Here is a 27,757-nt window from a genome sequence, read left to right as displayed (position 1 = left end):
GTGCCAAGGAAAGTTGGTATGGGCATATTGTGCGGGCGACGCGCACACAACTAGTGAATGTATCTTATTTTACAGAATACCAGTTATTTCTAAAGCACTCTTTAAACATACCAGAACCGTACAATTCAATCATAAATAGCGTCAAAGGAAATTTATTCCTAGTGCATCCGTAAATTTACGGAAAGTGCTTGCACCTTTTAGGCAACCAAGTTGTACTGCTTTTTATTTATGCCGAAGGCGAACTGACTCTAAAGGATAATAATAGTTAACTGACGCTTCTGAGCCGCTCAACTGGTTGAACAGGGGTACAAGTGCAAACCGTAGACAGGCAAACGCACCTAAACCCTGAAGTTTGTGAGTGAATCACGCAGTAATATATCTCACCTTGCCGAGTTCACCTCATTCGAGAAGCGCCGGCACGGCGCAAACGGAAAGTTGAAGCGTGAGGTGCGCACGCTCGTCGCGGCGGCTGCTGCGGCGCACCAACTTTTCGCATAAGCGCCTGTGCGCCCGTTGGCGGCGCTAGTGTGCTTCAAAAAAGTCTATTGCGGGCGCAGTGCTGCTGGCTATCAAAGTTTATAAGCATTACATATATACTCCTATGGTAGAGCCGTCACGTCGGGTTAACTTAGAACTTAGTTAGGCGCCATCAACTGAAGTTGATTCATGTAGCAGTGTCAGGGGCTGACATCCTCGCGATCACCGGAGCTTCAGATCAGCTCACCGCGTTTGGTGTTGCTAATGGATAATCTTAGTTTAGTGTACGCAATGCTGTGAGTCCGCAAAGTGCTGCGCGCTGCGTACGGTATACGTTTAAGGCTGCGTCCTAGAGCATCAGTTTACCGTGCGCAACATCTGAAACGTGAACTGCACACGAGCGTCAACAGGTCTGACTTTGAGTGTTGCTTCGCACCATCTTGTGGCGAGACAAGAAGTTGTAATAATCGATATTAGTTGACGCAACACAGAAATCAGGGTATGAGACCACGCGATCTTTTCCGAGGACGCGCTAGTACTCGTATGGGGTGTTGAGGATAAGTCAACTTGCAACAGGAGGAACAGACACGGCGAAGACGATCGCTTAGTGCCAATTTAACATTTATTGTTTGCTACCGACGTTTCCTAAGATTACGAGACAAAACAAAAGAAAAAGAACCGAACTGAGGTTGCTTAACGGTGAATACAAAAATGGCCCCATTGGCGGCGGCATCTTCACGCGTCATTCTTCACGTCGTGATGGCTGCTTTCACAATGACGAGGGCACCGTGTGCAAGAAAAGCCACCCGAATTTCGTAGAACACTAACGTGCATCCGCGTGCACGCTTAATGCTTGACCAGAACTAAGCTTTGCTTTTTAACACTTAGAATGCTTTTGCGGGCGATTATTCAGACATTTTCCAGTCAGACACACGCAGCAACCACCACAGTTCAAAAGGATCCCACACACAACGCCCCGTACACAACCCACAAATCCGTCGCGGTGCTTCACGTCATTATCGTGTTCCTGCTTCTTCGTAAATAACGTTGTTCAGTCGTTCAACGCTGCGCTCTAGCTTAGCAGCTATCCCAATCCACTGCATCTGTCACTTATTGGCTTCAGGTTACTTATTTAGGTTCCAATTGCACCGAAATTCACACGGACTTCGTTCACTGCCACGACCACCGTAGTGTTTTCGGTCGTAGCCATCTTGTCTGTTTTGGTCTCGGCTGTTCGAGATCTCGCGAGAGCCACCTGTAAGGTGCGCAACGGCCGTAGCGAGCGCAATGTAAGCGCCTAGATCTGGTGTGCGCATCTCTTGCGTGCGCAAACGCACGCACCTCTCTTAGGTTCAGCGCATGTCCATTCTTGCTCCCTCTAGCGCGTTGCGTACTCTAGGCCATTACGCGCGCTAAACTAAAACTCTCTAATATCCATGTTGCTGTCGGCATCATTACTCCAACTACAAACAACTGGTTATATAAAGCATATGTGGATGTTAAACGTATGACGTATGTCCAAATGCGGTTAAAGCAATATTTGCTGGAGTGGCGCGGGCACCTCTCAGGTGAAGCCGCATGCCGCCGATTTGCCATGGGCAGACAGTGCACCTTCCTCAACTCAAGCCGCTGCGGCCGCACAAATGTTCCAGATGTTCTCCGGTGTTGTGGCGGAAGGACGTTGTAATGGATACATTGCGCCTTTCTTATGGGTACATAAATCAAGCGAAAGGATGCTCTGGGATAATGTTTCAGTTGTCAGTAGCATATTCCGAGCTTGATGAAAACTGTATGCCGGAACAGTTGTTGACAGCTCGACGCATGTCTTCACATATCTCACAGTCATTCTTTTTTTTCCTATCAGGTTTCTTAAGGACCCAAATGTTCGAAGTGCGTAGGGACATCCTGTTGAATATTTGTGTCCTTAAGATGACTGTATATGACTGGAAGCCTATAGGCCCCTTCAATGTTTACAAACACAGGCCCTCGATGACATCCGGTTTTGTCCACCTATGTCCCTCAAAAGCATCAGTGGACAGCAAGAGCTTTAGAAAGTGGAACGCTGATTTTGTACCGTTTCCTTCGCTTATTTGGCAAAACATATTGAAATAAATATTCTTTTGAGTTCCATAAGAATGGTAAAACATTCTCTTGTACTTTACGCACGTTCCTTTTATGTGAAAAACGAGAAATACTTTTCTTACCCTGAAAAGAACTTGAAAACGCGCTTTCAGTTTTGCCCTTAAGAGGTGGTAAACGAGGTGACAACCGGAAGTTTTTTGGGGTACAACGCTTGCAAACTTGAAGCCGCCTATGTAAGGACGGCGATCACATATGTTAGAGACACTTCTTGTCGAACTGTTACAACCGGACTGGGCTGCGACCTGCAAGTCGTCCGGCTGGGCTTGACACATTTCTAGAACACCTGCCAAGTCAAGTGGTACACTTGTGCTTGTTGATACCCCTGGAGCAGTGCCCGAATAGGAACACTGTTAACTATTCATTTAAATTGAATGGACCATCGACTCTCGATATTTTGTTATCGGTTTTTTGTTGTGTTAATTAAAAGAGCAGCTAACTATTATGAGGGTAGTTAACATTGCTTCGACAATACGCAGGAACCTGTCTTTTCTTACATTCATGCCTTTTATTTTGTTATTTATAGCGCAGCGAGTAAAACTAATATTTCTGAACTGTGAAATGCTCGTTCCAGCTCCAAAGAAAGCAGCCATAACCGAGGTTTAGGATACTCGTGCCGTTATATGCATTCAACTCGAAGAAGTTGTTGAAGATGTGACAGTTGCATCACCTACACGACAGTTCTTACGAAAAAAAAACCTCCATGTTTTTTAAGGGGAGATGAAACAGCTCCAGAACAAAAATCTACCCCAGAGAATTGTAGGGTGAGCCGAAAGAGCATGATTTTATTCTCAAGCTATAGTAAAGAATATCATATACCAAAAGCTCTTGTCTTAGAGGGGAGGAGGGTGTTCACTGCAGCTTCCCCTCATACATAGAGCAGCTCCCTCAGAGGGCCCGAAAACGCCAGAGAAGCACGCATCCGTCCGAGTTTCGTATGTCTGCGTTGACGATGCACTCCCATTATCCGTCGGCTTATGGGCTTATGAATACGCTCGAAGTCAAATATCGAGCACTGTCAGCAGAGCGCACTATATGAGAACAGCGCATAGATTCATGAAACGAAAAAGGCTCAATTAATAGCCAACTCACTCTTACGCAAAAGCTTACCCATAAAGTTTCATACAATAATACCTAAAGAGAAATCTGGCGCCGTGATCGTGTACCCCCATGGTAATTATGGCAAGTACAGGCTTCGAATTGGATAGGTTTAGCTAGCGAACTGTCTACAGACCTTTTTTCTACAGTTTCAGATTCGTTCTTCGCGCAGCGTGGGTAGTGGATGGCGGTGAAAAGCGCTGAAGCAGTGCTTTTGTTGTTCGAAGAGGCTGAATACCATGCACTAGGTCTCTTGTTTGGCTGTGATGTTCGAGCTTTAGGAGTCGTATTTGACAGTTTAAACGAAGCGTTGTCCACTCAGCGCTGCGCATAGTTGTAGCGTTTCATGCCAGTGCAGGATATCGCATCAAGTTCATGTTTTTTCACGAGCACGTCTTGCCTAAGCTCATTTAAGTCGACTGCAAAACGGCGACGAAGCTAAGTAGACGCACTGTCACGCTCCGCTGATTCGGCTTTATAACAGAGCCAGAGGAGCGTCGGGCGCAGACCACTTGGACAGACGCACTCAGCGTCACAGAAGACGAAACGTTAAGTGTTTCTCACCTAATACTGTACTGTTATTTCCATAAATAGATAATGCGTACTTTCAAGAGCAAAACAAGCATGCTTGTTTTAGTGTTGTAAAGAAAAATTCATTACATCTTAATGCCAAATCTGGAACGCAATGGCAGAGCGATGCATACCCTGGTGGTTAAATTTGCCCAGGTTTCACTTTTGTAGCCTCGTAACAAAAACTTTTTGCAATAAAGTTTGCGTACAAATAAATGACGTAAGTTTCAATGAAATATAAGTTCATATCACTTTGTTTTACACTCAGAAAAAAAAAAGCATCGTGAATCTCAAGAATATAATTCATCCGAAGCAGATCCGAAGCCTGTACTTCCCGTAATTCCCATGGGGCTACAAGCGCCGCTGAAGGAGCCCGCGTAGACACTAGCGCCAGATTCACCTCTATAGCTATCATTGTGTGAAACTCTATGAGCTTGCCCAATGTTGCACAGAGACTCCGTACTGTGCATTGATTGTTGATGACAAAAAAAAAGGAAACACCTTGAGATTGTGAGCGACTACCATAGTCAGATATGAGGACTTTGGGTATGGAATGTATGATGATAAACTGCATGTGCATACGCTCGTTGACTTACGACTTAGGTTGTCAATAGTGTATTTTAAACGCAAAACATTTCTTAGCGAACTTGGGCGAAATTAACCGTATCTATCTATCTATCTATCTATCTATCTATCTATCTATCTATCTATCTCTCTCTCTCTCTCTCTCTCTCTATATATATATATATATATATATATATATATATATATATATATATATATATATATATATATATATATATATATATATATATATATATATATATCCGCTTACGACTTTTACCTTTCCTGGCCATTTCAAAAAATGGTATCTATACCGAAATTGGTATGACATAACACGACTGTATGACGAGCACAAGTGACTATAGTCATAACATAAAAATCATGACATATATCTCATGAATGTCATGATTTACATTTCACGGTCTTGCTGCTCTTGCGGTGGTTTAGTTCAAATGACATATTGCAAATGTGGTATGCTATGACATGACTTCATGGCAAACGTAAGCGACAGACCCTAACGTCTAATTCATGACATGCATGTCATTTAAATTATGACTACACGCCACGCTCATAGCGTGTTCACGGTCGTTTCGCTAGCTTCACGTATACCAAATTTCGTATTACGGGACGTGAATGGGTGACAAAGGTGTATGACTGGTGCAAACATGATATTCATGAGATGCGTGTAACTTATGAGCATGTCTACATGCCACGCACATAATGCGCTCGCGGCCGTTCCGCTGGCTTCACATATACCAAATTTGATATTACGTGACGTGAGTGGACGACGAGCACAAATGCCGGGCGCAAACATGATAATCATGACATAGAAGTCATGTGCAGCATAATTTCGTCTTTCCTCTAATAGCGTGCTGATTTTAAAGTGACATATCAACCTTCCTCATTCGTGCTTCGCATATCATAGATTCCTAGTGTACGTGGGATCAGCCTTTATTTTTTCATTATATTCATTGACAGGAGCTGAGCGTTCCTAGTTAACGACATTGTATCGAGAAACTGCAGATAGAAACTATTCCAATAGCGTCGACTGCAAGATGAATGCCGATAACTGAAGCACGCGTATGCTAAATCAAACTACTGGTTTCGAAGGTATTAAGCTTGTCTTGAGAAAAGTAATGACTCTCGATCAAAGCCTTGATGAGAATATCTTTCTCGATGAGCATGTCCGTATGTGTCATGCTTGGGACAGACATTCGTATACCACGTAACTGCATAAGGGTACGATTCTGTCATACGAACGAAATAAACAGGAAAATAAGTGACGAGAACGCGAGGTCTGCTCTCACGAGTATGCTTCTTTGTAAAAGCCAGTGTTACATACCCTTACTCGGTTTGCGTGCTTGCAAGAAAAACGCCAGAAGAAACAGAATAAAGTCGACTGTATTGTTGCCTATTATTTGGCTTCTTATTCTAGAGAACTTCTCCCTAAATGCCCGCCACAACCGCTAAACCACGGCGGCAAGATTCAGCGGACAAGCTTTGGCTCCCGTATCTTGCCTATAGCAAGATGGCTGCCACCTGCGTGGCGCGGGTTCACTTTGAAGTATATAGGCGCCCCTTTGGTGTGTACCTGCAACCTCCACTCCAACAAGACTTATTAGATGCGTAGCAGCTCTTTGACTAGACCTGTGTAACGCTGTCCCTCCATCCGCACCACGCACCCTTGGCCGCAGGTGTTTGGGCGGTGCCAAATAGGTCACGCCTTCAATCGCAGTGTAGGCGCGTTGTCATCACTCTCTTCCTAGTCTGTCGCCGCTCACCGCGTGTCATCTCGCTCGCTTCACCCTCTCCACCGCTCGGAGCGTTCGAACGCACATCGAGCGAACAGTCTTTCTGCGATTAAACTTACAGGAGACCCACCCACCTCCCGTGTCTTTGCGATTAAAACAAACATTTACTCGAGTAAACGCTACACCGAGTTTCGCTTCAATCTGTTCTTCCAGCACCCGCGTCAACGCCCGTTTCAGCCGGGTCAACGCCGTGCGCACCGCTGCTGCTTCGCATTCCATCAGGCTTCGGGGACATGGTTCATAATTTTTCAAACCTCCTTGCGTATGTCGGAGCGGGCATTTGTGCATATCTTCAGCGCCATTTTATAATGTCTCGCTTAATAAAAAATTACAGCACAATCACCAACCATCCACATGCTTCGCACAACATCAATTTTCAAGGTACGTGGGATCTGCCGAATTTTATTATTATTATTATTATTATTATTATTATTATTATTATTACATGCGAATGCATAATTTTAAATTTATGCAATTTTAAATGAGACATATGCATAAAAACAAAATATCCACTTTGCAAAATATACCCCCTTGTGGTCGGTATTTATGGATTCACGCTACTGCTAGATTATACTAAGATTTCGATTGGGCATATAGTAAATAGCCATGAAGCTTCGAAACAGCGACATTGACATTCGAGCAACCACTTGTCACGGTTTCGCCTCTTTGAATTCATTAGGGAATTCGTAGGGGGTTTGGGGCCGAAATGAGCGCTTCTTACCGAGGTCACAGATCATGTCGTCGTCGTGAAGCTCCGCGACCGCCTTGCCTTTGAGAGAAGCCGGCATGCTGCAGCGAGTGAAGAGGCCCAGCCGTGGGTGACGCCGCAACCAAGATGCCAGCCAGGACAAGTGGCAGTCGCACGACAGCGGGTTTTCCGACAGCCGCCTGCGTGAGAGTAGTCCCTCATGCCACACCACCCCAAACACACAGCGGCTGTCTAAACTAAATCAAACAGACATGACTATGAGGCATGCAGCTGGGAGTTTGTTATGAAGGTTCCTTAAGGAGCACAAGTATACATGGGCGTTCCAGCATAGCGCCTAGTCAAAATGCACATCCCGGGGCCGGCAACCGAACACCCATTCTCCAGCTCCAACACCACTCAACCCGCTCCCCCCCCTCCCCCCAATTTTTTTGTCGTGGGCTCTCGCACACTATCGCTGCCTGTCTTTTTCAGCGTATTGTAGACCACGTTGTAACAAATGTGGTGCCCGACGCCTGAATTGTGAGCGGGCGCTACGGTTTTGAACCGAGGTATTTTCTGTTGTTCTTTACAACATTCCACGCCCCTCCCTATTCTCATTATTGAGAAGAGAATTCATGGAACGACCAGTACTCTTGACCCGGCAAAAGTTCTTCGGTGAGCCGCCCCACGAACTCCAAATGAGATTGCTTGCACCCCTTCAACAAGAATAGGGCCTACCACACTAGGGTGGCTAGAATATTCCAGCCGTCTTACCGCACATGCGGAAAAAATGGTGGTGGTAGTGCTAAGAAGAAGGCGCCTAATTTCTGCAGACCAGTAGGGAGCACGGCGCAGCGCCTGTGCGGAAAGAGTCAGCTCGCAAGCGCACAGAAGAAAGAAAACGGAATAGAGAGAAGCCTTTCAAATGGACATCCGACCCGCGCAAGCAAAAAAAAAAAATCCAGAGGTAAGATGGTAGCCAGCGCATCTACCATGCTTTGCATCTGGTCACAAAAACTTCGCCCGAAGAAACGTTTCCTGAAGCTTTATGCCGGGACACAAGCTACCGCTAGGGTCGCCACGGTCAACGTGGGAGCATACGTGCGCGCGCGCTGCACTCAATTTAACACTGTGTCGGCTCGAGGCATAGGCGCATGAAGAGCTTATTTTCGCATTTTCTTTTTTTTTTACTGCGACAGTAATTATATGAGCACTCTCGCCTGGATTAATGCCGGCGGCGTCAATGTCATGCACCATGTATGTATACGCATTTATATATATAAAAACGCAAGAAAGAAAAGAATCCAGGAAAAAAAAACACTTTGGCGCGCGGAATCGAACGTGCGACCACTGCGTCTTGAAAGCGAGGCGTTAACCACTGAGCCACTCCCGTAGCACATTCTTCACTGTTTAAACGGCAAGCTACTTATGTCTACCACTTACCGCTACTCACGAGCATCTTGGCGGGAAATCGTGTTTTCAGCATTACCAGCAAGATGGCGCAATGAGCGCGTGTCACCACATTGTGCGGCGGCGCCCACTCTATACCTTCTACGCGTACTTTGCCCGGCTTAGAGAAGGGGAGCGACGCTCCCTCACGCGCCCTAATCTCGCGGCAGCGAGGAGGGTAAGGGCGTACGCCTTGCCTGGCCTCGGGCTTTACCTAGAACAATTCTGCTGTACTTACCGGGTGCACAAAGGTCACTGCAATCATTGCAGTCTCCGTTTGCGAAAAGCGCGCTTTTCAGACACAACAAAGTAACAAAAGAGACGCTTATTCGCGTTCATCCGCACCTGTGAGTACGTTTCGTGCGTCATTCATGCGTGATAAACACGGGGCATGTTTCGATCTGCTTTCCATTTTGCGCGTGACCTTTCAATTTGTTGCTATCCCGTTCATTGCTTCGCCTTTCCGGCAAAGCTGTGACTTTCTTTTTTTAATACCAAGGCTGTACATGCTCTTCCAGCGTGGTTTCTTACCTCAGAATATGGGGGGCACGTGAGTTTTTATTCAGCCACAGTATATTTACTTTGAGTTGTGACACTCCACAAGTCTTACAAATTCACCAACTCGCAAACTCAAGTCTCACGAAGAAAGTTGAGCAAGTGCCGATTACTCTAGTTACAATCAGACACCTACACCGCGGCAGTTTGATGCGGCCGTATTACATGAAAAGTTCTACATTTCTGTGTTTGCAGTTCATAAAGCTAATTTCACTGCGCTGCAGCCTATTATAACGCGAGTTACTTGGACAGCTTAGACAGGCTACGTTTGCACTGCGCAACGGAACGAATTGCTTGATGAAGACTGCGCAAGAACGACTTCATCAAGTGAAACGAAGCCATGCACTGATATAGCGATTTCAAGAAAGATGAGAAAAGACCAGGAAGGCTAGCCATGCTAAGTACTGGCTGGCTGGAAAAAAGAATGAAAGGCGACCAAAGCAAGCCTTGTACTTTCGATAAAGCCAATCACTTCCGTGATATTCATCATTATCATCATCAGCAGCAGCAGCCTGACTACGTCCACTGCAGGACAAAGGCCTCTTCCATGTTCCGCCAGTCAACTAAGTCCTCTGCATGCTGCTGCCAATTTGTACACGCAAACTTCTTAATCTCATATGCCCACCTAACCTTCTGTCTCCCCCTAACCCGCTTGCCTTCTCTAGTAATCCAGTTAGTTACCCTTAATGACCAGCGGTTATCCTGTCTACGTGCTACATGCCCGGCCCATATCCATTTCCTCTTCTTAATTTCACCTATTATATCCTTAACCCCGGTTTGTTCCCTAATCCACTTTGCTCTCTTCTTGTCTCTTAAGGTTACACCTACCATTTTCTTTTACATTGCTCGCTGCGTCGTCCTCAATTTAGGCTGAGCCTTCTTTGTAAGTCTCCAAGTTTTTGCTCCATAGCTATGTACCGGCAAAATGCAGCTATTATATACCTTCCTCCTTAACCCCGGTTTGTTCCCTAATCCACTTTGCTCTCTTCTTGTCTCTTAAAGTTACACCTATCATTTTCTTTTACATTGCTCGCGCTTTGTTCCCTAATCCACTTTGCTCTCTTCTTGTCTCTTAAGGTTACACCTACCATTTTCTTTTACATTGCTCGCTGCGTCGTCCTCATTTTAGGCTGAACCTTCTTTGTAAGTATCCAGGTTTCTGCTCCGTAGCTATGTACCGGCAAAATGCAGCTGTTATATACCTTCCTCTTGAGGGATAGCACCTGTCATGATTTGAGAGTGCTTCCCTAGTGTGCTCCACCGCATTCTTATTATTCTAGTTACTTCAGTCTCGTGGTTCGGCTCCGCGGTTATTACCTGCCCTAAGTAGACAAAGTCTTTTACAACTTGAAGTGCACTATTACCTATCTCGAAACGCTGCTCTTTACCGAGGTTGTTGTACATAACTTTCGCTTTCTGCAGATTAATTTTAAGACATACTTTTCTGCTCTCCTTGTCTAACTCCGTAATCATGAGTTGCGATTCGTCCCAAGAGTTACTCAGCAATGCAATGTCATCGGCGAAGCGCGGGTTACTAAGGTACTCTTTTTAACTCTTATCCCTAACTGTTCCCATTCTACGCTTCCTGTAAGCATGCGGTAAATAGCACTGGGGAGATTGTGTCCTGCCTTACACCCTTCTTGATTGGTATTCTATTGCTTTCTTTATGAAGCACTATGGTAGCAGTTGATCCCCTGTAGATTTCTTCCAGGATGTTTATATATGCTTCGTCGACGCCCTGATTCTCTAGTGCCCGTATTTCTGCTGATGTCTCGACTGAGTCAAGCGCCTATTCGTAATCTATGAAGGCTATGCATAGTGGTTGGCTATATTATGAGCATTTCTCTATTACCTGATTGATAGTATAAATGTGGTAGATTGTTGAGTAGCCTGTTCGAAATCCTGCTTGTTCCTTTCGTTGACAGAATTCTAATGTCTTAATTCTGTTAGGAATTACCTGTTTAAATTGCTTGTATACTATAGAGAACAAGCTGATCGGCCTGTAATTCCTCAAGTCCTAGTCCTCTCCTTTTTTATGTATTAGGATGATCTTAGCATTCTTCCAAGATTCTGATACTCTTCCCGTCAGAAGACAGCACGTAAACAGGGTCGCTAGTTTTTCTAACACAATCTGTCCTCCATCTTTCAGCAGATCTGATGTTACCTGATCCTCACCAGCAGCTTTGCCTCTTTGCATGCTCTCCAAAGGCTTTTTCTACTTCTTTTATTATTACTGGTGGAGTGTCATCTGGGTCACTGCTAGTTCTTATATTAAGGTCGTCGTTGTGCTGGCTACTATACAGATCTCTGTAAAACTCATCTGCTAATTTTACTATCCAATCCATATTGGTAGTTACGTTGCCTTCCTTGTCTCTTAGTGCATACATCTGGTTTTTGCATATCTCAAGTTTTCTCTTCACTGCTTTGACGCTTCCTCCGTTCTTAAGAGTGCATTCAATTCTCTCCCTGTTATACTTTCTTACATCGGATACCTTACGCTTATTAATCAACTTCGAAAGCTCTACCAACTCTATTTTGTCTGTTGTACTTGAGGCTTTTATGCTTTGTCGCTTCCTAATGAGATTCTCCATGTACACTTACGGTTCTCTCGCTTTCGGTAGAAGGTATTCAAAATCCGTAAAATATTGCGTTCTGCGAATTCTACTAGTAGCTCCCGTCTGGCATTTCTAGTACCGATGCCATAATCTCCTACTGCCTGGTCTCCAGCCTGCTTCTTCCCTACCTTTGCATTAAGGTCTCCCATCAGTATAGCATACTGTGTTTTTGCCTTACTCATTGCGATTCCACGTCTCCATAGAAGCTTTCAACTGAAGCGTCATCATGGCTGGACGTAGGCGCATAAGCCTGTACCACCTTAGTCTTGTATCTCTTATTGACTTTAATTACGATACCTACCACCTTTTCATTGATGCTATCGTATTCCTCTATGATGCCAGCTAAGTTTCTGTGAGTAAGGAGCACCACTCCCAATTCTCTTCTGTCAGCCAAGCCCTGATAGCAAAGGACGTGCCCATTCTGTAGCACTGTATAGGCCTCATCTGTCCTCCTAACCTCACTGAGCTCTATTACATCCCATTTATTGCCCTCTAGCTCATCAAATAGTAAAGCTAGACTTGCCTCACTAGATAAGGTTCTAGCGTTAAACGTTGCCAAGTTCAGGTTCCAATGGCGGCCTGTCCGGATCCATAGATTCTTAGCACCCTCTGCTGCGTTGCAGATCTGACCGCCGCCGTGGTCAGTTGCTTCGCAGCCGCTGAGGACTGAGGGCCGTGAGTTAATTGAGGTATACATTTTGGAAGTAGTGGCCAGATACTGCACCAGGGTGGCCAATCCTTCTCTGGTGAGGGAGTGCGTTACCAGCGGTGCTCACCGGTGAGCCCGCACCCCAGGCCTCTTTTTAATCCGGTTGAAAACAGCGCGGCACCGGGATTCGAGCCACGGATCTCTTGCATGCGAGGCTGATGTTCTAACCACTACGTCATCGCTGCCGTGATAATATGCTAAACTAAATGCAAAAGTGTTCTTATGAGTAAATGCAGCATGTAGTTCCCCAATGGTGCCTATCTTCCCATTTGTTCATACGGAATAGAAAAACTTTGTCCTGCAGGACGCGCTTAGCGGGAGTCTCCCCCGTAGGGACCGACAGGGATACCTGGCGGCCGCTTCATGCTCGACGGTGGTTGGCGAAATTTTAGGGACCTCTCCCGCTTGTTTACACTCCCATGGCATGTGTGCGAGTGTCCGCCCCAGGGGCAATTGTCGCTGGGCTCGGGATAAAAAACGCAAAACTTGGCGGAGTCTGGCAACAAGGGCGTATGTAGTAAGCGTATGGTTGGCGCCTGCGGCCTCTTAGGCTTTGGATGTGGAGGAGGTATCTTGCTTAATAAATAAGAACTTATTGTTTCGAAATTATTTAAAGAATCAAACATCATTTTCTTCCTTAATACGAAAAAAAGTGGCGCTAAAACTTGCCACATAAGAAGTATCTAATTCTTTTCGATGAAACGCTGATTTCAAATGGAGCCCCACGTGCTCTAAATTACATCGCAATGTGGTACAAAATCATTATTTTCTCAAATTGGTGATTTTTCTTGTAAAACTTACTAGCTTCAATATTGAAATATCTTCACCACAGGATATACCTTTAGTAGAGTAACTATTCATTACTCAGATATTCTTGCATAATGCAACATTACAAGAAAAACATGCAAACATACAAAAGCGTGGCAAACTTTTCGAATGACGTACAAGGCACAAAAATTGCAGTAACATTATTTAGCTTCCAACACCTTAAAACAAACACCTTTTGCTCAATCAGTAAACCAAATTCAGCATCTAAACTACAAACAATACTCTCAATAATTTTTCAGACATGCAACATTCCGCAAAACTCGGAAGGCTTGCACGTTGGCAAACGTTTTTTTGCTCGGCACTGTTTTGAACTTCTTCAATCAGCAAGATTTTGTAATCGTATATTTGTGTTTGTCGTGGAATGACTAAAATGAAGCCTCTGAAAGGACACATGTCCTTTTCCGTGTGCGTTCTTTATTGCCCATATTATTGCTGCAGAACAAGTTGTTATAGAACGCATTTCTGTGTAACGACATTATACATAGTAAAAAAAGTCACAGCTTTGCCGCAAAAACGAAGAAATGAATGCGATAATAACAAATTGGAACGTCACGCGAAGAATGGCAAGAAGATCGAAACGAGCCCCGCGTTTCTCACGCACCAATGACGCACGAAACGTACTCACAGGTACAGATGAACGTGAATGAGTGTCTCAATTGTTGCTTCGCTGTGCCTGAAAAGCGCGCCTTTTTTGCAAACGGAGACTGCGGAGCAAGTGCAGTAACCATTGTGCGCCCGGTGACTACAACAATATCGTTCGGGTGAAAGCCCAATGCGTAATATTCTCCCCACCGTGAGATAAGCGCGCGGGTGCGTAAGCGTTTACCCCTCCTACCCTCTGCGGGGCTATGTTCACTTGGGAGATCAACGCATGAGCCCGCGTCGCCGTGTGGTGACGATTTGGCGACGCGCCATCATTGCACCATCTCGCCGGTAATGCTGAAAACACGATAGTTTCGCCGAGATGGGCATCGCCAGCGGTAAGTGGTAGACATAAATAGCTTGCCCCTTCAACGTTGAAGGAGGTGCTCCTTCGTGGCTCAGTGGCTAACGCCACGCCTTCACAAGAAAGAAGTCCTACGTTCGATTCCGCGCGCCGGAGTCTTCTTGTGGATTATGTTTTTTGTTCTTCCATTTTCATATACGTAGATGCGTACATATAAACGGTGAATGACGGCGGACGCCGACGGTGGCAAAACCCAGCCTAAAGTGTCCATATAATCGCTATCACAATAAAGGAGCAACATAACTCTTCAAGCTCTTACGTCATCCTTTGCTCGTGGATCAACAGAAGACGGGCATGTAATGTGCTTCAGTGGAAACAGAGCTAAGCTTCTCCCCTTCTAAAAAAATCAAACGACTGGCTTCGAGTTGGCAGAGGCAATACGACACCTGATTTGCATGGCATTGCTGACAACTTTTTTTAGTAAACATGCACGACTAAAACCGAGGGCTCACAAAACGAGCGGTCGAGACATCCGCCTTCCACCAGTCCTCATTTTTGCACGCAGTTTCAACCTCGCTCAGAGTACGAAAACGCAAGAACGTCCTACTGAAAGATTTTATCTGACTCAACTATTCTTCGCATGTTATGCAAAGTACCCCACCCCAAAGAAAATAAAAATAAAACCACTTACACAACACGCAGTTTCTTCATATTCTCGAACAAATCCTTCCCCAACGTCGTTAGGTTGTTCCGGTTAAGCGTCCTGAAACGAGAACGAAGTACATGTTTATCGATAGCAAAACATCGTACGATGAGAAACCTTTTAACTTATATTATATTATATATATATATAATATTAATGGGTAAGATGGGTTACTAGAGAACGCACAATGAAAATATGATATTACTTTTTTGCAATGAAACGCTGAGTGCCATCACATAACGTTATATCGATTAGACACATTCACAAACAGTTCTACATAGGTGGCGTCTGAAAGGCATAATCATCCTATAGTTCAGGATGATGGTGCAGAGTTTTTCAAAGCACTGGGGTTTAGGGACCGGGAGGGCAAAATAGATTTTAAGCGGGTAGACGTAACTAGAAGGAGGTTATCTGATTGGTGGCTAAAGTCAAGGCACGAGTGAAAATTAAACCCTTCACTGCAAAGTACGAATCCTCGAACTCACTTAAAAAAAATAAATCTAGTTTTTGGTTCATTAAGTATTGCGGCTTGGTGGCGCTAGGCACCGCCCGATCTAAAGGGTACAGCCATATCCATCCATCCATCCATCCATCCATCCATCCATCCATCCATCCATCCATCCATCCATCCATCCATCCGTCCGTCCGTCCGTCCGTCCGTCCGTCCGTCCGTCCGTCCATCCATCCATCCATCCACCCATCCATCCATCCATCCATCCATCCATCCATCCATCCATCCATCCATCCATCCGTCCGTCCGTCCGTCCGTCCGTCCGTCCGTCCGTCCGTCCGTCCGTCCGTCCGTCCATCCATCCATCCATCCATCCACCCATCCATCCATCCATCCATCCATCCATCCATCCATCCATCCATCCATCCATCCATCCATCCATCCATCCATCAACTAAAACAGGCAACACGTTTGTTTCGCTAAATAGCCAGTTAGTAGCCAATGGCGAGTGTTACCTTTTTTTGTTTCATTGTTTGCTCACGCCAATAAGCTAAACGAAATAAGCTAGCGAACTGGCAGTAGAAAGAATGCGAGATTGGCGGGTTTTTTTACAACGTGGTATCCGCTGCCACGATGGAATTTATGGGCGTGGCCTTTTCACTTTATCTCGTCGATCGTACCTCACAAGCGTCCTCACCAAAACAACGTATATTCAGCACCGTGAGCATGGCAAGACGTGAATGCAGCTTGAAACACCGCTGACAATCACTTCGGTAACACCACTTCGTTAGCTGAGGAAATAAAAAAAGAACAATGTGCCTACGCCTGTGAGCGCTCGGTTCCACAAGGCCACTGAATATCAAGAGACATTATAGGTTTCCAAAAGCAGCAATCACTATGATGCGCCCAAAAATAGGCGAGAAACAAAGACAGACAGCAGAGAGACAGCCAGACCGAGGAAGACATAGAAAGAGAAAGAAACAGGCACGAAGAGATAGACAAAATAAAGAGCAAGGCAGAAAAAAATGAAAGAGGGAAACAAAAGTAGAAAGAGGGAGACAAAGGTATGGAAAGCAGTAGCAATAAATAAAACAGACACAAAAATAAATAAATAACAAAGGAAAAAAGAGGGAAACAAAACAAAGGTAGAAAAGGGAGACAGAGACAAGGAAAGCATTAAACAGACCCAAAAAGAGATAAAGAACACACAGAAAGAGAAAGAAAAGGGGAAAAGGTAGAAAAGGGGAGACATAGATAGGGAAAGCCTTAGAAAGAACGAAACAGACACAGAAAGAGATAAAAGAAACAGAAAGAAAGAAAGAAAAAAAGAAAGAAAGAAAGAAATAAAGAAAGAAAGAAAGAAAGAAAGAAAGAAAGAAAGAAAGAAAGAAAGAAAGAAAGAAAGAAAGAAAGAAAGAAAGAAAGAAAAGTGGGAAGCTGCCATAATTTCGTTGCCGCCAAGTAGTCTTTGCAGACACGATATATAGTTCATGATTTGCGGTATCACAAGGATTTCTAAGCGCCAGAACTTCACGGCATGGCGTCGCTAGAATTCCGCACGCTCACATTTAGTATTTCTTTCGTGTAGGTTGGCGACAAACGATGTATTCGAACGAAAAAGTGGCATTGAAATGATTTTGGCGGATGGACGGAGACCTGGCGCCATAACGTCATTCGCATGCACTCAGTTATTCACAAGCACAGGCCACTGACCAGAGGGCGCTATACGTCGCTCTCAGTGGCCGTCCCATGGTCGCTGCCATTTGCTGTTTGGCGCGTGCCCTCTTCTAGCCCCGCCACAGTACTCCCAATTATGCCGGGGGGGGGGGGGGGGGAGACGCGTGCATCATGTTCGCATTTATTCGGGCACGGCTCAATTATGCTTGTTTTACCCGCTAAGCTATGTGAGCTGGCGTTGTAGTCACACTGGAAAGCTCGACTGCCGCCACCTATCTTGGATGGCGAAATGCTTGTGTATATAGTGAAGGGATACACGTACAAGCATTAGATACTGCTCTTAGACAACTGAATAACTTGCCGTCTCAGCACGCGCACGACTTTCGCGCACATGCGAACACGCCGCGGTTAGCAGATGACGCAGGGAGCAATCTACATTACACGGTCTCGTCTGCTGGCTGATAGGAGCTCACTCTGCTCGATCTCGACGGCAGCAGGCCTTATCTAGAATTACTGTATACGCCCCCTACCGCAGCAGAGTTGCGCATAGGTGCTCCCGCGGTCCACCATTACGTTCAGTGGTTGTGCAGTGAAGCCACTCGTCGCACGCTAGGAGACAAATACGGCTCGACTTTCTGGAACGGGAGAGATACTCATTCTGCGCTTGAGTGTGCAAATCTTTAGGCAAGTTAGCGGTTCATTATACTAACAACAGCGCAAAAAGGAATAGGAAGGAACACCGTCCAGGCTGTCGCCGCTGCATCGATATGAGCTTGTGCTCCGCATCAACTAAATCGATAAACAGCTCGGCTATATTCAACAGCAGCTATAGCTGTTGCCCTTTCTATAGCGGAGCCATTTCTTGCGCACTATGCACCATTCTACAATTAACACATCGGACTCGATCGTGTCTCAGAAGAAGGAAAACTAAATGCAGTCGCAGAAGTTCGGACCCGCCACACAGTGGGGTGCACACTTTCCGTCACTGTGAGAGTTCTGTGCACAATACCAACGACAATCCGCATCGCTCAGACTCAAGCCGCTAAAGTAGAAATCCACGCAGCTAGGCGTTCGTGCCGCGTCGGCCACGCGCGACTAAGCGTACGCTAGCTAACCACGAACAACCTAAATGTAAATAAATGCCTGCATGTTCGTGATTACTGCGAGATCATCCAGTGCCCCGCAGGACAAGCCAGCTCCATGTAGAATTACGCGAGTCGCGCCTCCAACGGCTGGCACAGACCTAGGAGTGGCGTCCAGCAGCGGCGATAAAGTAGTCTGCAGACGTGCCATGTAACGTACCTCAATTCTCTGGCCATCTGGAATACACCTACGTGTCATATATGAAGTGCTCTGGTAGTGGTCACCTACTTATTCAGCCGTCAAGATATTCAATCGGTCATCGAAATAAAGCCTCCCTACATCTAAAAACGCGCATAGTCGGCAAGCTACCTGCAGTCTCTCCGTCGTCGCGAGTGGTCGGCACGGCACGCTCAACTGTTCAAACGAAGAGTTCCTATTTCTGAGACGCGATTGAGCACGACCTGTTAAAAAGGAAGCAGCGCCTGGCTTCGCTCCACACTCATATACATAGATATTCAGTACTTCGGAGAATACAAGCCTGGTGTATCGCAACGCGGCGCACACAATGTCCAGACAACTGCGACGCCATTTTTACGTTTCCCCTCTGAAGGTGTCGTTGCGCGTGAATTCCCTATACTTACTCTGAGACACGATCCCGTCCAATCTGTTCGCTGTAGAACAGTGCATACTGTGAAAGGATCTGACTCCTGCAACACGCAGGGCCCTTAACTAAACTTTTCGGCCCTGGTGTACTATAAAAAAGACACGAAGAAATTTTGCTGCCAATTGTGACAGAATTAACTCATAAATTCAAAGAGTTCTCTGAGGTATTCTCAACACAACTGCGAAAACATAGGCAGTAGCTTTTTCGTAATCGTCTTCTTCGGAAATCGGCAAAGAGGAAAGCAAGATGGAGGAGGGTGAAAAAGACGACCCTCGCCGCAACTGCCGTTTGCACTAACTATTATAATGAGAGCTCTTACATTTTTTCGTGTTGTTACTAAGGTGTTAAACTACCTACTCACAAAGCGGATATTCCCTAAGATTAACACGTCACCCGCAGGAATGGACAATCTGCGTGTCCTAAATAAAGGACATCAGGGCTCAGTAGTTGTCAGAGTTCTGAATGCTTTCATGCAAATCCGGAGCTGTAGCTCTGGTGAAAGCACCCACTTTCTTGTTATTCTAGTCGCGAAACCTGCCAAGACCTCTAGTCAATATGTATGGTGTCTACAATAGCGAAATGGTAAGTATTGAATTCGATACGTATTCATTGGATAGATAGTACGTATTGATTGGATGAATAAATAGAAGGATGGATAGATACGATCAAACTCGCCGAAGTTCCCTAAGAAATGCTTCGCATTAAAAAAGAACACAAAAATGAAACACGCACTACACATGGCTACGTCGTTCCCAGCATTCCAATAGACCATCTACATATCGTATATATTCTCCTGAAATAGCGAAATCCAAGGTGGCGCATGGGATCCGTGCTTTTTCCTCTGCTGCCTCGACCACTCACCTCGAGATTATATTTCTATGCTTTTACTAGATTTGGCTCTCTCTCTCTCTCTCCGTGTGTGTGTGTGTGTGTGTGTGTGTGTGTGTGTGTGTGTGTGTGTGTGTGTGTGTGTGTGTGTGTGTGTGTGTGTGTGTGTGTGTGTGTGTGTGTGTGTGTGTGTGCGTGCGTGCGTGTGTGTGTGTGTGTGCCTTCTCGTGTCCTCGTTTTTAGCGCGCTTTTACCATTCTTCTGAGTGTGCGCTTTTACCGTTCTTCTGCGTTCTTCTTTTACCGATCTCTGTGTGTGTGTGTGTGCGCGCGCCAAAAGCAAGGGGTGCTTCAAGTCCCCCTTACGTTTCGTTTACAGTCCTTTACTCACCCGCGTTATGTTTGACGCCACTAATCACATCCATGCTTCACAAACCGGTAGGCACTGATAATCATTGCAAGCACTCAGCATAGCTTCGCTCTTGGTGAATTGTATTATATTTACTATCTGTGTCTTTTTGCCCTACCGTCAGCTGACGGGAGCGCGTCAGCGACGGCAACACAAAGGCGTCGCCCTGTGCGGCGCCGCTATGCAGGGTCGTCGTCGTGCACAGTTGAGCACGTGCCGGCGGGCTATTCCCGTCACAATGGGTGCCGCTCACAGGCATCACACCCAAACACCGCCACGTGACGCCTCCCCCCTCCCATCCCGGCTTTTTTTTTTTTTTCATTCATCCACTTCATCTCTGTCTACATTCCGTTCGCTTTGCAGACGCATTGGTGAGCGAGTGATTCAATAGGACGACAGAAGTATATGTGCCATTAACATTACGGCAATGATGAGTTCACTTACGTGAAGTCTATGCCTAGATGCCAAAAACAGAGCAGCGCGCGATTCAAAATGTAGGAATACAACACGCTAAAACTGACACGGCAAACGGATTTCTCGGCCCGGCAGTTTGTAATGTAATTGAATCTTTGTCTTAACTTTGAACCTGCCTATTCAGCAGAGGCTCCCGATTTCATTGTCTCATTCAGCTAGGCAGGTGCTCGGCAAGACTTTGTCACTAACGGTCCCTCACGCAAAGCTCGGAACTTGGATTTAAAAAAAAAAAAAACTTTCCTTGCAAATCAAGCAGCAGCTTCAATCATCGTATGGGACAGATCGTACGCATCAAGATGCATATTCTCACAACTGACGCAAATTCGAGAAAACGATTAATGCGTTATTACCTTCAGTTGCAAATTCAGTGTTAACGTGGTCTGTATAACGTCTAGGGAACGTTATGTCCCCCCCCCCATCCCCCTCGTCCTCAGTCTTCCCAGAAGGCAAGAAACGAAGGCAAAGATGCCTGCGCTGGCTCACGATGACCGCTCTGTTTTCCGACAGGAAGTTTTGAAGACGCTGACAAACTGCTCAGACGATCAGTGCGAAAAACTCGCACTGTAGGACGGGGACAGCATGAAGGTCTAAAACGTAATCTTTTGTGCAGCAGATTATAAAGCTGCTTTTACTGTTTGTAACATCGCTGTGGCTTTATAATGCCACGGTATGATTGCGAGGCACGTCATCTACGAAAACTCGGTATTAATTTTCACCACGCGCGGTTCAACGTGTGCCTAAATTCAAGCTCATTCGTCTTTTAGATGGCCATCCTGGCTAGATAATGCGGCTGCCGTGGCCAAAAATCCAGCAAGCACTCCTCGAGCCCACCCGCGAGACAGACTACGCGCTCAGTAGCCGACAATGACCGAAACCCCATAAACAGCCATTAAGAACCAAGGCATGTGACGCCCCACTAACCTCTCTTGTCATGTTGTCAAATGTCTAAAGACGATAGTCTTTTTTGGGGACCTTCGACGCAAAAACTTCGGTATGTCTGTCTGTCTGTACGTTTGTCTGTTTGTCTACTCTTAACGGCACCGGTACTTGAAACGGCCGACCCCATCCGCAGCGCCCACCAATGTTGCTCAAGATCAAGCGTTCATACTTGTGCAATTGCCAATTAAAAATGAATTATTTCGCATGTCTGTGGCACCATAACAACACGCATATATTCTGCATGTGCATCTTTTACTAGAAAATGCATACATAAGTAATTTTAAGGACCGTAGCGCTTATCACGCTGCGCTGACCATCCAACGCTTGCACGAAAAGTTGAGCGTTTCCAACGCTTTGCTGCGACGCGATGGTGGTGGCACCTACCCGTCGCCTTGCGTTGCTCGCCTTATCACCTCTGAGATGGGCGCGCACACCCGTCTCAGACACACGCACTTCATTTTGCAAAATCACTGCCAGGCGGCACGCATGTCTCACGTGTGACGTGCCTCGATGCGCTCGTTCGCCTCCGCTGCACGCTCGAGGCACTCTAAGGCAGCGCCTCCGGAATACCATTCACCGATTTTCTTGCGCAGAACATCAAATTATATGTTCACTCTCTCCACACGCAAGACTATCGTCTTTAGACGACATATGCAGATTACATGCAGATACGGGGCCATTTTTTTTTCTCGCAAAGTTCGGCCACGCTACGCCCAGACTGACATGAAGCCAGGTGAGGCTGCGGAACTTCATCCAACAAGCGTGCGTCGGGAGAAAGCGATTAATTCACGGCTTGCCAACACGACCTTTTTGTAAGCCATATTGTGAATGCTGACTGCACGCGCCGCGGTCAATCAACTTGCAAGGATGCTTGTTCGATCCCGGTCTTCCTTCATCAGATGTAGCGTGCTTTACAGTGGAAAGTTCTGAACAAGAAAGCTCGAAGCGGTGGAGCACTCACCGTGTATTTACCGCATTCTCGTAAGAAAAACAAATGCAATGGGGTATTTCAGCAAGCCATGGAAACACGGTGTTACTTTGCCATTCCTCGCTTCGCGGTCGTTGATCTTACACTAGTGGAGGCAGCCCAACAACACGACACGCCTCGTTGTTGCCTGTCAGCCTACGCATTGTCAACGAGGAACCTGTCATCCGGCGGACACACTGTCACTCAAAAGGACGAGCGCTACCGTACTGCCTGAACGTATTTATTTATTTATTTATTTTATATTTATTTATTTATTTATTTATTTATTCAAAATAGTTACAACCTCACGCATGGTTAAAATTACACAACAGTCAAAATTATAAAATGACATAAAACATCGCCATTATAAGAACCCGCAATCAAACAACTTCGGCAACAGCAAAATCATGGACTATAGATTACCGCTAAAAGCAAAGAAATAAATTGGTAGATCCCACGTAGAGTGGGAATCGATGATATGCGAAGCACCAATTAGGAGGGTTGAATTGTCACACAAAAATCAGCACAACGTTACGAGATGGGCGTAAATTGCGCCGTACACAGCTTCCATGTCATGATTCATGTTTGCGCCTGGCACTTGCGCTCGTCACCCATTCACGTCACGTGATACCTGTGGAGCTAGCGAGATGGCAGCGAGCGCACTATGAGCGTAGCATGTATTCAAGTTTCACATGACACGCATGTCATGATTATCATGTTTGCACCAATCACGAATACCTGAGTCATCCATTCACGTCACGTCATACCAAATTTGCTGTATGTGAAGCCCTCGAAACGACCGCGAGTGCACCATGAGCGTGGCATATGTAGTCATGTTTTACATGACACGCATATCGTGATTATCATGTTCGCACCAGTTCTATACCTGCACCGTCCATTCACGTCCCGTATTAAGAAATTTGGTGTATGTGAAGCTAGCGAAACGACCGCGAGCGCATCATGACATGAATGCCATAATTTTTATGTTATAACTAGTCACCTTATGCTCGTCATACAGTCATGTTATGCCACACTAATTTTAGCAGAAATACCATAGGTGGCTCGCTAGCTACTTAGCTAGCTAGCTCGCTAGATAGATAGATAGATAGATAGATAGATAGATAGATAGATAGATAGATAGATAGATAGATAGATAGATAGATAGATAGATAGATAGATAGATAGATAGATAGATAGATAGATAGATAGATAGATAGATAGATAGATAGATAGATAGATGGATGGATGGATGGATGGATGGATGGATGGATGGATGGATGGATGGATGGATGGATGGATGGATGGATGGATGGATGGATGGATGGATGGATGGATGGATGGATGGATGGATGGATGGATGGATGGATAGATAGATAGATAGATAGATAGATAGATAGATAGATAGATAGATAGATAGATAGATAGATAGATAGATAGATAGATAGATAGATAGATAGATAGGATGAAACTCGTTGCAGTTTGTGAAAAAGTGCTTCGTATTTAAAAGAATAAGGATGCATTTGTACCATAGCGTAGAATCAGCAAGTATTTGTGCATCATATTTTCGTAACTTGATAAAAGACCCTAACAGTGTAAACGTCACGTCTGCCAGCGGCGCAGTGCATTAAAGCTCTAATAGGCAGAGTTTAGCTTTAGCGAGATCGTAGAGGTTATGGCACAGTAAGTAGCGTTACCGTACCGCAAGCATTCGTTGCGGACAGTGCGTTGTAGTTTAGCGGGATAGTGGTTATGTGCTCAAACTGGAATAGTGGCGTCACCTAGTGGAGGGTGACTGACGCACTGAGAAGTGTGAAAACAAAAAAAAACGAATTTTCGCCTGTGTCCCCGCGCGCAGCAATACTATTATTATACTTTTATTCAGTAATGATAAAAGTAAAGAAATATGAACCACGCACTAAAGCGCAAATTTTTATGTTGCCGATTTATTTACACCACCTTCTAGTTAGGCCTATGGGAAGTTTGATATGAAAAGCGATCTCAAAAACTAGGCCAAGTTGTTCGTTCATAGCTACTTGAAGGCAAGCGAAGCCATTTTACACAGTCGTTATAGCTACGAAATAAGTGAATCCGTACATTCTCACCAACGCTAAATTCCGTTCGAAGGGGGTGTAAAGGGACCCTGCTGTGAGTTATTCTTTATCACAAAGCTCGCCTCCTTCTTATCACAAAGCTCGCTTCCTCTTTTGAACGCGTTGCGAAGAAATTGTAGCTATAGGAGGTATTGACTGAGCTTTCCGCAAGGCGGCGCCAGCGAGCGCGCCGCTGTGGCCAGTCAGCCATCCGGCATGACGGCCTGACTTATGGCGGCGCTGCATATCCCTAACCCGATTTCTCAAAAAAAAAAAAAAAGCATAACACTTGTTGCCGAGAGCTTTGGTTGCGGTCAGACGACGATGCTCGCGCGCGAGAACACAAGTGGCACCCCCTGCGGTTTACGTCACGTATCAAGACTCCGAGAGCAGCGGCGGTGCATTGACTGTCGTGATTAAAAAGATAATCATCCAAACTCTACTGAACGACTAGCTCTGGGGCCAACACTGAAGCCGCCATAATTTCTGAGCTGCCACGTTGCGACAGATCGCAACGAAAAGCGTTGAAGGAGCACGCTATACCCGCATTTAGGAAATGTACATAACGCCAATGACCTGCACCCAGCTTCGCGGGTCAACATTGAATCAAGCGAAAAAAAAAAACCCACCAAATTCAAAACAGCGCGCAGTGATGCCCAAGAGTGCTCTTCATAAAGAGATAAGACGCCGTTGGCCTACCAACATGGAATGCGCTACAATCACGATCGCGAAAGGCACGACGACGAAACGGGCATCCTCGCTGGGCGACCCTTTTCACGGCACAGAGGAGGCGAGGCGGTCAAGTTACCGCGGTGCCTAAGTGGTCATCACCCTGTCATCGCGTAATCTCCCTTTCCATCCAAACAGCAGCGCCTCCCGAGTTTGGTGCAGATGAAGCACGGTGGCTGTGCGTCGTGACGCTTGCTATCGAACAAGAGCGGCGCCATTCCGAGACGTTGAAAGACGCGCCGCGATGCGCAAGCCTCGAAGCGGCGGCCTTATGCACGAACCTGTTTTCAGTTTGCGTATTGAAAAGTGAGACCCATATCTCCTGCCGCAATTCGTCGACCCCGAGATAACGCGATTTCACGAGCACCCGTGTGGATCCGCTGGTGTTCCGGGCCTTAGCAACGCTGCACGCAACTACGGCGCTACAAAAGCCGTTTCTTTTGGGACGAGCCTAATGGGACCTAACGACCCCTGTTCATCGGTGGATTCCCTCCAGCGGAAAGCTTCGGAGAACCGGTCAGTGATTTCGGCTCTTGCGAAACTCCGCCACACGTCCACTCGGACGGAGAACTGCCAATCGTGACCGGAGCGAAGAGCTCGCGCCCGCCGTGCGGCAAAACTTGTTTGGCAGCCAGTGGGCCACGCCAATGGGCAAATGGACAGTAGGAGACGGCGGCCGCTACTTCACCAAAAATCGGCAAAAGCAAAACACGCGCGTCACACCACGCGGTATTTGACGCCCATAGTGCACCCAACGCACGCGGATAGCAATTTACTCATCGCACGATCCGCACTGGCGCCGGCTTTGCAAAGTCGGTCCGATTGCGAAAATCTTGAAACGGAGTGAAGTGCTTGCTCTCTGTTCACTTACATCACCGAAGCACAAGAGCCCGCGAGCGCAACAGAAAACAGCATAGCCAACACAGCTTAGTAACGCCGAGTGGCCTTTTGTTTCATTATCTTGGCACCGAACGCTCTAACGCCAAGCATATTATCACATTGGTCTGAAAATGCGTCTTCAATACACGAGGTGCACTTTTTGTCAGCCGCACGCTACCAGCCAACTTGTTGGGTCAACGTAGAGTGAGGAAGAAACACTTGAGACAGACGGTGTCGTCTGCGCGTGTTCGTGCAAACGACGTTCTCAGAGCACGCTACTACAGGGACAGGCGGATGCCAGCGGCGGTGAGTCAGAGCATGTCCTCTTCAGGATGATTCGAGTGGGGGCGCCACGAAAAGAAATGCTTGCCGAAAGCGCCATGCTGAACGACGGTTTTTCCGTGTGGCTATGGAGCGACGTCCAGCCGGAGCCTACTTTGCCTATACAGTGTATCGCCTTCAGCGCCGACGTCTCTGATAGACACTTCCCGACGCGACCAGGATCGTGCAGTCCGGAATCGTCGACCAACTGATCGGCTGTCAGAGCACGCGTGAACTTCAATAGAGTCACAATGAAAGCAGAGGAAAAGTGCACCCGATAATGAGGGCACCGTTAGTGCACACGAGTGTTCGAATGGGAACGAGCAAAGCGCTGTCGTCTGACTCGTGACGTATCTGCTATGGCCCGCAAGCTTCGGGCAACAAACGCACTTTAGATTAAGCATCTTATGGTCGAAGGCGGAAATGTAGGCCCGTGTGCTCAGATTTGGGTGCACGTTAAAGAACCCCAGGTGGTCGAAATTTCCGGAGCCCTCCACTACGGCAACTCTCATAATCATATAGTGGTTTTGGGACGTTAAACCCCACATATCAATCAATCAATCTTATGGTCGAGTTCGATCCGGTGTGCGGCGTCACCACCCTTACTGCGCATGCGCCCCCCTCTCATCTCCTACGCACCCTCTCTTTCGCCTCGCAACGGCGACGCAGGCAGCGTCTGCTAGCGAGTTTCTTGATTGGAAAAACCGACTGATCACGCTGCACAGCCCCGTAAATAGGATGTTTACTGGCCGCCCCGTAAATAGGATGTTTCAGCTAAAAAGCACCAAGCAATAAAAAATTAAAAATGAGTGCTACGCGTTTCCAGCTAGTGCAGTATTGTTCTTAGCTGTATGTAGCACGTCAGAATATATTTTTTGATCCGCCAAGCTCGGTAATTTACAAAGATTGCTTAATGAACTTTTAAAATACTGCCACTAGAGAAAGCAATTGAATACAAGACTTGTAGCTCTTATCCAGAAATAAAAAAATATCAATTTACGGTAAGATGAACACGCTGATTAATTTTTTCCAGGGTTTGTTTGAAGTGCGCGAAATTTAAAAAACACGCGATTACCGCCTAATGCGCGGCGCTTT

At 46.2% G+C, this 27,757-nt stretch overlaps 1 protein-coding gene across 1 annotated transcript in view; it reads right to left on the bottom strand.

Annotated features, from left to right (window-relative positions):
• Positions 1-27,757, bottom strand: part of sli (slit guidance ligand) — a 332,159-nt gene that overhangs the window by 103,928 nt on the left and 200,474 nt on the right. Inside the window, exons 7-8 of the mRNA XM_037426601.2 lie at positions 15,141-15,212; positions 7,381-7,547 (exon numbers count right to left, since the gene is read on the bottom strand). Coding sequence (XP_037282498.2) covers positions 7,381-7,547; positions 15,141-15,212 — 239 coding nt within the window. The remainder of the gene's footprint in view (positions 1-7,380; positions 7,548-15,140; positions 15,213-27,757) is intronic.

This window comes from Rhipicephalus microplus, chromosome X, assembly GCF_043290135.1.
Source record: "Rhipicephalus microplus isolate Deutch F79 chromosome X, USDA_Rmic, whole genome shotgun sequence".
Lineage (NCBI taxonomy): Eukaryota > Metazoa > Arthropoda > Arachnida > Ixodida > Ixodidae > Rhipicephalus > Rhipicephalus microplus.
Note: the sequence above shows the minus strand (reverse complement) of the source record. Positions and strands in the feature narration are given on the sequence as shown.